The 10,075-nt window shown below is 35.0% G+C and overlaps 1 protein-coding gene across 1 annotated transcript; it reads left to right on the top strand.

Moving 5' to 3' along the window:
- Positions 1 to 1,330: 1,330 nt before the first annotated feature.
- LOC108681243 (pre-mRNA-splicing regulator WTAP) lies at positions 1,331 to 9,993 on the top strand. Its single transcript, XM_018170261.2, has 5 exons — positions 1,331 to 1,843; positions 2,296 to 2,423; positions 3,640 to 3,803; positions 6,283 to 6,437; positions 7,355 to 9,993. Exons 1-5 carry the CDS (start codon positions 1,399 to 1,401, stop codon positions 8,137 to 8,139), a joined length of 1,677 nt encoding a protein of 558 aa, XP_018025750.1. The 5' UTR covers positions 1,331 to 1,398; the 3' UTR covers positions 8,140 to 9,993.
- Positions 9,994 to 10,075: the final 82 nt, after the last annotated feature.

Genomic DNA, 10,075 nt, shown 5'->3' with positions numbered 1-10,075 from the left:
ACTTTCTGGTGTAAAAAGTTTTTCAAAATTTAATGTTCTGCCATGTTACCAGTTACAATGCCAATTTTGGCACTTTAGATGTCCCTAAAGCCTAAACTCATGTCAATGACTTGCTGATGGTTTCAAACAATGCAAAACCCTAATTTGCACTCATGTTGCTCGTGGCAACTTCTTCAAAAAATCTCTCCACGAGCAGTTTTTTTATGATTTCCACAAAATCTATTTAGTCATAAACCATTCCCCTGATGTATGTATTATATATGATACCCTAAAATGATATAGTTGTCCAAAAAAATGACAAAACTTTATAAATACTTCATATAAACATTCCACAAAAATTATTATTTAGTTGAAAAGACTTCACCAGAGGTTTCTACAAGATGCTGGTGAAAAAATGTAGCCATCATTTAGCCTTTTTCAAAGAAATCTGAAAAAACCCTCAACTCGTCAAAAATCAGAGTCTCATTCAAAATCAAAGTCAAAGCTCCCACAGAATTGACTCTCCTCTTGGGTATGGGCAAAATAGGACATATATTCAAGGCAATTTCTTCTCTGCTAAGACAAAAGTCTCAGGTGCCAAACTTTGCACACATCTCAGGCATAATCATGTGACCCTTTTAAACTCCTCAGGCAAGGCAGTTCAGGTCTTAGGGCAGTAGGGCCTGGTCTCTTAGCCAGCTCACAGTGCCCTCTTACAATATCTATAGCCACAATCTATTTATACACATACTATCTATGAAGGCTTGTAGTTCACAGTAGTTGAACTATTTAATGTATTATTCTCTGAGTTGAGCTCAAATCATCAACCTTCCAATAATAATTACAATAATATTACTAAAAATGAACCGTCAACTGGGGTGAGTTTGGCTGCTGGGGCGACTTCGGCCGCATTTTTTATTTTGTTTTGCAAACAAAAATGGGGTTGTAAGTGCCAAAGTCATAAACGCCAGGGTCGTAAACGAGGTCATAAACGCCAGAGTGACTTTGGCCATCGTTTATGACCCTGCTTTCATTTGCAAGACAAAATCAAAAACGCGGCCGAAGTCACCCTGGCAGCCGAAGTCACCCTGGCAGCCGAAGTCACCCCAGTTGTTGGTAATGTCTTGTATCCAGAAGATTAAAAATTTCTCACATATCACAATAAGGTTCTAAGGATTTGTAAATATTGTTGCTGTATAAATTTTTTCTTCATGTCTATCCAAATAACTTCTTAAAATCTATGTAAATGGATATTTATTCCATATAGCCTCCAGCTTCCATGTGTGCCATTATTTGATATGCTCCTACATGCTATGAATTCTGGACATCATGAACATTTTGCATATTTCAGATTTTGTAATGATACTGTTTGAGTGATTGAAAAACTCCACTGACTGGATTTTAACTAAAGTAGGAGTAATGGATGTACATGGTTGCAGTGCTGCTACCTCCCACAGTATGAAAGAAGGCAATTCAAAAAGTAATTCAGCCACTATCAGTGATGCTAAAAATTCAAGTCAACTTCAAAGCAATACCAGTGAACACTGCAGAACAGAATCTGTTGCTCCTGACAGAACTAATGACCCAAGTGATGGTGCTATGAATGTAAATAATGTATCAAGAGAAAGCAATGTTATTGATTTAAAGAGTAAGACAAATGGTGAGGATAGTGTTTCTAAACATTTGCCAAAATGTGTTGAGGAGCCTGTTGATGATAAACATAATGCCGTAACAGCCCTGACTAAAGAAGAGTTTATGATCCTGTCACCCGAACAAATGTGGGAACATTGCCAGCAGCTCTACATTGCAGCTCAAAAACTTCAGGCAAAACTTAGTATAAAAAATGCTCCTAGTTCTTCTACAGGTTAGTTTTGTTTAACTGTATTCTGGTAGTAGTTTTGTGAATATGATTGTCATAGTAATATTCTGATTTTATCCAGAACTTTCATTTCCAGTTAGACTTCCATAAATGGAACATTGGTCACCCCCTGTGAAGAGAGTTTAATTTCTTTGTTTTTTTCCTGATATTACATTCTTCAATGTTTTATTACCAGATGGACTATTTCATTCAGGAAGCTTGTATACAGCAGTTGAGTTTGTTGAGAATATGAATGACATTCCACTTGATCATGGATGTATATCATGACACACATACTGTCATTTTTTAAAATGATAATAATAATAATAATATAATATAATAATAATATAATAATAATAATATAATCCTATAATTGTTTTTGTATGTTTGTCTTGTATTGAAAATTGACCCATTAAATCAATTTTTTCTTTTGAACCTGATGCAATGTGTTTATGAAGATGCTGATGAAGGTGACTTGAGAGAGGCTGCTGAACGTTTAAAGAGTCAGCTTGCAGAGGCACAGAGGAAGGAAGCGTATCATATCATGAGACTGTCAACTAAAGAGCATGAGCTTCAAGAGATGGCTGTGAGTAGATCATTTTTTTTTTCATAAATAGAAACTTTCATACACATAAAATTGTTGATATGATGAATAGTTGCATTATCACCTTCATTTTATCAAAATAGGATAATTTCTGGAAGATCTCTATTGAGATACTATGACTATTTAATTGTGAAAACTTTAATAATAAAAATATGATAAACATGCACCTCCAAGAACTAGGATGTGCGCTCCTCATTGTATTGGTAAAGAAAAATACTTTTTACTTACATATACAAACACATGAAATCTGTGCAATGTACTATTAGAGTCAATTTTGAGCATGTCCAGTAGCTTGTGAAACTTTCAGGATTTGGTACTTGTTCTGGGAAGTTCTATTGAATCTATTTCAATATTGGATTACTTAGTTTTTATTATTAATGGAGGTTTACATGCATTATATATCAACCTTCATTGTTCAATTCATTATATATGTAGTTATATTTTTGTAGTATTCTATAAATTTACCTACTGATACTAGATTTCAATATTTCTATTGCATTCTGCTATGATAATTTATTGAATGCTCTTCCATGGACTTATCTTGTACCTTGTATATATATATATATGATGCTGCTGTAGTCATGTGGCCAATTATTACAAAACTCTGCTTGTCTCTTATTTGTATTTGTTTTAAATTGCCATTTAGTGATTAGTGACTGCGGGTGATTCTATGTAATAGGAGCTGAAGTGATGGTGCACCAAGTGGTTTTCCAGGAAATTTGTTTGATTTTTATCTCATTACAAGTGCAAGTTAATTTAAAGTGCAATAAATTATTTACAGTGTCCACTGAGTGAAATATGTGTTGATTACCTTTCAATCTCTTTAAACTAAATTTTTTGCTCAATTTTTTTTTTGTTGTACACTATATAAGTGTTTATTTTGCAGTTGGCCTTGATACCCAAGTTATATAAGCTGTTGGCATTACTCTCTACAAAGTTCTTGTCAGCTCTTCATGACTTCTGTTCATAAATTATCCTCTGAATCAATTGGTTTCCACAAAAGAAATTTGTGTCTTCTGGAAACATTGAAAAAAATACTTAACTTTGAGTTCATGTCCAAGTGATACAAAATCCAATGAAGTGATGCTGCTACTAAAATGCAAGTGTAACAAGATGTGTAATTGAGAGCATTTAAACTAAAAATATTATTCTTTTGCAGTTTTGTTTGCTTTGGCTAGATTTTTGTTCATTTGTGTAGGGGAGTGTTGCATCATCCAAGAGTTACAGCATCGCCCGTGGGTCCTTGCTTGATCCTGCAGTCAACCTCTGCATTGAGCGCCTAAAACGTGACCTTGAGGCAGCCCGTAGCAAGACGGAGGAGGCCCAGAATGAACTTGCAGCCTGGAAATTCACCCCTGATAGGTGCGACTCTCTTTCCTGTGAATACTCTACTTTTAATGAAGCTATAATGGTGAATATTTTTCTCATATAAGCAACATTATTACAGTGTAATTGGTGAAACCTAGTGAAAGAATACCTAATGGTGCTTGATAGAAAGTATAAATATACTGTTTGATTCAGTTAAAAGTTACTATATGGTCATAAAGTAATGGTTCTCATCTAATTCTGCTGTTGATACGAGAGTCCTGCTAGTGTTCTAAAGTGATTTCAAGTGCTTGTGTTTGAAGCCATTTCTAAATATTGCAAGTGAAATTAGTATCTATTTATCTACCGAGTGTTAATGATTTTTTCCTCATTTATTGAATAGTAAAAATATATTGTGATGTGTTCTCTGTTAGATAACTTTTTCAAGAAAATATCATGCTGTGAAAATCTATGTTAATATTCTGAAGAGGCACATTCCCTCTCACACATGACCAATGTAAGCAAATTTAATGAAGTCTGCAGTGTTCATCATCAGAAACTTTTTAGAAGTGTTCAAAATTGAATGTTACGTATGCTTTGTCAACACATTAGGGTCTAATTGAATTCATTATCAAGTTCTCTATTTAGCTTGTAACCAAATTATTACTCAAACACAAACAGTAACGAGTTTTGTGGAAATCATTAGGTATATTTGTGTTAATTTAATGCATTTCAATAAAAAGATATAGCATTTTCAGAATATGGTCCATTTCTTGTTTATAATGTAGTGAATCAATTATATATGGAATGCTGTTACCAGTTATAATTTTTCATTGAAGGTGGTATTGAAACAGATATCTTGTGATTGGCTTGCTGAGTTGATATCATTTTAATGCCTTTTAGTGCAAATTTGTTAAAAATTCAAATTACCTATATATGTAAACAATTATATTTTATTGGTCCAGAAATGTGGTAATGATATCCAATTTATTTATGGATTTCAGAAGCTAGAAGGCTATATTTTGTTCTGAAATGGTTATCTGAAAAAGACCTTGGAATGAACACTGTCATTCTGCAATTTTTCTTGTTTGCTTTCATTGCAAAGGAAATATTTAATGTCAAGTTGATATGAGTGCAAGTGCCAAATTTAAAAAAACATACATAGACTGTGAACACTTATTGATGTTCACAGAATGGAGTCATAAAATATCTATAACTGCAGTGACATTTGTTGTATTAACTTTATTTATTACCAATGGCTACATCATATGCCATGACCAAAGTGCTTTGATAATGGAGACATAATCTCCAAAAAGAAGATATCTAGTTACTAATTGGAATGTGCATTATAATATCTGGAAGAAGGAGCCCAACATGTTCATGACTTCATTTCATTAACTACCTGATGAAAAGTTGGTGGTCAAGATTTTTCAGTCTTTTTTGTCATGGTGGTGTAGTTACATGTGTTTGAGCTTTACAATTTTCCCTACATCATTATTAAAAATTGGTGCATTACATCTCATGTGACAAGTGAAAACCATTATTTAAAATTAAAATCTCACATTACTGAAAATTGAAAATGGTTTCCTGCCAAAAAAATTCCATCTAAATATCTTCAGAAGAAACATTAAAAGCTGTGATATAATTTTAAAATGTGTTCATTGTGTGTTCCAATTTTATGATGTTCAATTCCTCTAAGATAAATTCAGTGATAAGGGAAGATTTTATGAGTTATATACATATTCAAAGATATGTTGGAAGAAAATCAAGACAGCAAGACTTGAGTTTATTTGATTTATTTATTGGAACCATTATTGTTGCAAATTGCATTGAAAATATTTTCAATGCACTCGAGTTCTTCAGAGCACTCATGTGAATAAAAAAAAAGAGAAGTTTACTGGCAAGTGACTTGAAGAAGGCTGTGTTGATAAATTATGTTCTATTTATTCCTATGATTTCACTCTTCGGAAAAGTATGATATTGAATATAATTTTCCTTGCTTTGTGGTGCTTGCTTTTTAATCAATTTATTCACTGTAGTGAAGCAAAATTGGCTTTATTTATTCAGAGTGCATTTTAAGTCACAATGTTGATATTACCTGCAATTATTTATCAGGATTTAAGTTTAGCTCCTATGTTGTAGCTGAAGAAACAAATTTCACTTGGCATGAGGTTTTTCACCAAATGGCTACTTGTAATCAATTGTAAATTAATCTGCACAATTTCTCAACATGTCGTCATTACTAAATAGAATAGGCATTGCCTTGGACTACTGCTTCCAATCTGGTGAAAATTAATTTTTTGAAATCGGTTGCATCAGTTTGTTAGCTGTAGTTTTCATAAATCTGTATTGCAATCAGTAACTTTAATCTTTATTCTACCCTTCTATTCTTTTTCCATGTGTCTGCAATGTGTTTTCACAGTGATAGCTAACTTCTTGTAATGTAATTTCCGTAATGTCCTTAAATTATGATATTTCAAAACTGACATACTGGCACCTGGACAATTTGATTACTGTATTGTGTATGTTGTTGCAGCAACACAGGCAAGCAGCTGATGGCTAAATGCAGACTGCTTATCAAAGAGAACGAGGAGCTGGGACGTGCCATCAGCTCTGGCAAGGTAGCCAAGTTGGAGGGCGACATCACAATGCAGAGAGAGTGCACCGAAGAACTCAAAAAGTCACAATCAGGTGATGAGTTAACCATGATATTATTGCTTGGATGGACCTGATAGATAATGTTTGTTTTTGCTTAGGAAAGGTGATTATTGGGCAGATAAGAAGTTCCAATCATTTAGTAAGGTAACCTCCATAATATTGCTTGGATGGACTGATCAGTTAAGCACAATATTAATTCTGAAATAGATTGATCAGTTGACCACAATATCATTGCGAGGATGGCTCTGGTATTCTTTATTCTAGCCAGGAACTCTAATAGTGACAAATGGCTGAATGAAAGTAAGAGATTCAGAAATATTCATAGGGATGTGTTTTTTCTCTGCATTTTAATCAGGAGTTCATGCTATGTAAGTGAGCGAATGAAGTTGCAATCATTCATCTATAATGTTTAGAGCTCATATTTAACAATGCATATTCCAGCCAGAAATTTAATTAGAAATGTTTATTGCAAAACAATTTTTAAATGCACAATTTTGAAGTTCGTTGCTGTAATTTCACTGGTAGTTGTTTACCTTATGAGCTGTTGAAGTAGATGGACCAATGACTGAAAAGAGCGAAATTAAAAAAAATGAATTGAAAGTTAGTTATTCAATCATAATTTCTTCTGAATATTCGGAATATTCTCTTATTCTGTTTGGAAAATTGTTGGTGATGCTTTTTAGCGCTTTTTCTCATTTATGGAAAAAATGCACTATTGTGCTCGCCATGTCCGTCCGTCCGTCTGTCTGTCGGTCCGTCCGTCTGTCTGTCTGTCGGTCCGTCCGTCTGTCCATGACCTCAAGTTTTCGTCGACGAGAAAATGCGCTCTCTGTCACTCACTGCAGTGAGTATATATATATATATATACTGAGTTATATTTTTTTCTGTCAAGCCCTGGTGGAGAAATCATTAGAAAGAAATTAGTTATTAATATCATCATTTGTGCCCAGAGCTGGACGAATTCCTCATGGAGGTGGAGGAGGAGACGGAAGGCATGCAAGGCACCATCCTTTACCTCCAACAGCAGCTGCGTTCTACGAAGCAGCAGCTACAGCAACTCCAAGCTGCGCAAACGACCAGCATCAACAACAACAGCACATGCAACAGTCCTGTAGTAGCTCTATCCGCAACCCCTCCAATGCAGCATCCTGCAGCAAGTTCATCAGCAACGCCATTGTCTCCTCAAAGAGTTGCAACCTCATCCAATACTGCTGCGTCGTCAGCTTCCGTCATGAATGAAACGCCTGCTGCTGTAGCTGAGTTATCAGCAAATATGAACCTTGAAAGCAAAGTCCCGATGAGCCCTATAAAAGAAACTCTCGATCCCGAAATAATTCCCGACATTATGGAGAGCTATACAGAAATTCCTACTTCAAGAGAAAGTGCAGTAAAGACAAGCCTACATGAAGATTTAGTTAAAAAAGAGTCAAGTGTCAAAGTTGAGTGTCTAATTCCAAGTGATGCTCGTGTACCGAGCCCGGAGAAACGGGGCCTTGACGATGTGTTGTCTGATGTTGAATCAATGATAATACCGCATGATGAAGTGCTGGTGGCTGTTGATGGCCAAATTTCTAATGGGCAAAAGAGAACTAGACCGAATACAGATACTGAGTCCCTCGATAGTACAAGCAATTGCGAACCAGTAAATGAGCCCATGTGTAAAAGAACTAAGATTACGATGCTTGGAGATGAAGATCGCTCGAGCGAATCAAAGCCTAATGGCTTGCCAGAGTGAAGACCATGACATTAGTTAGTATATATCACATTATCTCGTAAATTCATGATCAAAATTTGGTATGGATAAGAAACTTCTCTAATGTAACAACGGAGTAAGAATGATTTGGTCGGCTTCTGACACTAACTGAAGATGTAGAAACTTGGTTGTGTTCGCTGTTCTGTTTCTCCATCTCCTGCATTTAACTCTTAACAGACGATTGATATTTTGTTTAATTATTCAATTGGCTAGGGATAATTTGTTTTAATATCTCACTGGTTAACTGCTAGGTATTCTCCATATACTTTTGGTCAGCCGTGACTCTTGCGTAAGTAATAGTATGTTTGGAGTTCTGATTGTATCTGTGGCTACTCTAGTCTTTATTTGCCATTAAGACCGTCGAATATGTGAAAAATTTCTTTAGCTTCAATTGTTTTAACTGCAATATTTTATATGTCTAAATTATATTTCCATTAAAATTCTTGTGAATTTCAGGTGGGTCTGAAAAAGAATTTTTTTGTACTAAATCGTCATCCATTTATAGAAAAAGTGTCGTTATTGATTAACTTTTGACCAACTCCAAGATCTGTTTTTCGTTTTCGTCATACGCTGATTGTGGTTGGTCAATAAGACTACAATTTTACCTGTACTTCAAGGTGTTACAAACATGTGCGTTTAAAGAAAAATAAAGTCTTCTGAAATGCTGGAATCCCGTTTTGTCTTAGCCAGGGGCAGTCGGTAAAATAATATTCTTGGAAAATGAAAGCGTATAAAGTCTTGTACATGCTTGTGTCGTGATAGACGGCTGGTAGGACTAGAGTATGTTTTCCCAGTATTTGATCTTCCGTCCTGTAATTTCGTATCGTGTAAAGACAAAAAACATTGGATGATCTCATGCGCCACTGAAGAACGAAAAAAATTTTTTTTTGTCTCGAGTTGTCATCTCCTACCAACATTTCTTGAAGTCTTCATCTCCTCTCGATGTTTCAAGTTAAAGAGTAAATTGCATCTGTTTGAGGATAACAGGTGTACATTGTACATTGCTGCTTAATTAGTACTACTTTGATCGGACGTCTTTATTAATTCGTGTTTTCTATATTAACACTGGGCTCGTTCTCCTTTTATTAACTCGTATTTGAACAGTTTTTCAAGACAATGGGGGATGAATTAATAAATCATCTGGCTAAATAATGCACAAGTAGAGTTGATTGATCAGATCGGCCGAGCCCTAGCACAAGAAAACATGAATCACCTTCTTTCATTTGATTACGTAAAACATTTGTTGTCTTCATCTCTAATTTCTTTCTACAGCAACTGAGAGATTCGGATCAATTCACAAATTTATTATATATTGTGCTGTTGTACATGCTTGTCTGTATTATGTCGTATTTCTAGAAGTGATTGCCACTACACTTGAACTTGGGCCTGCCCTTCTTGAAGTTTTCGGTAATTTTTTAACCATTTGTGATGACAGTTTGGTTATACATTCGATGGGCATCTTGCACACAATCGCCATCATTCACTGTCTGAAATCTTGAAGGCCATCAATAATCTATCGTTTTTGTGTTTATGATCATGTGCATCAATATCCAAGTGAAATTATTTTAAACTAAGATGTAATCCACAAACCCTTAGTGAAGAACATATTGAAGAAAGTGCAACTGATAACTTGTTATTTTCTCACTGGTGCATTCACCTGCTCAAATAATTTGTATGTCCCGAGGCGCGGGTGCCGATGACCGAAGCTGCCTAACAAGGCTGGTTTATAATTTTTTATGTCACATCTCGGTGAGAATTCGTACTGATTCTTTTCTAGGCTTAAGCGTTACGTGTACAAAGATGACTCAAATGCAATGTGATGATAGAGAGAATGGTCTCAGAAGTTTTATTTTCCAACTAATGATCTAAGATCACGACCTCTTGATTAATGAAACACGAAAATGGGTTGTGAAGCACC

The sequence above is a fragment of the Hyalella azteca genome, unplaced genomic scaffold, assembly GCF_000764305.2.
Source record: "Hyalella azteca isolate HAZT.00-mixed unplaced genomic scaffold, Hazt_2.0.2 contig12153, whole genome shotgun sequence".
NCBI lineage: Eukaryota > Metazoa > Arthropoda > Malacostraca > Amphipoda > Hyalellidae > Hyalella > Hyalella azteca.
Note: the sequence above shows the minus strand (reverse complement) of the source record. Positions and strands in the feature narration are given on the sequence as shown.

Bases quoted from the DNA above. Each gene is read 5' to 3' on its own strand.
- LOC108681243 (XM_018170261.2), top strand. From the start codon at position 1,399: ATGGATGTACATGGTTGCAGTGCTGCTACCTCCCACAGTATGAAAGAA. The intron at 1,844-2,295 runs GTTAGTTTTGTT...GTGTTTATGAAG, and splicing joins TGCTCCTAGTTCTTCTACAG to ATGCTGATGAAGGTGACTTG. The intron at 6,438-7,354 runs GTGATGAGTTAA...ATTTGTGCCCAG, and splicing joins ACTCAAAAAGTCACAATCAG to AGCTGGACGAATTCCTCATG.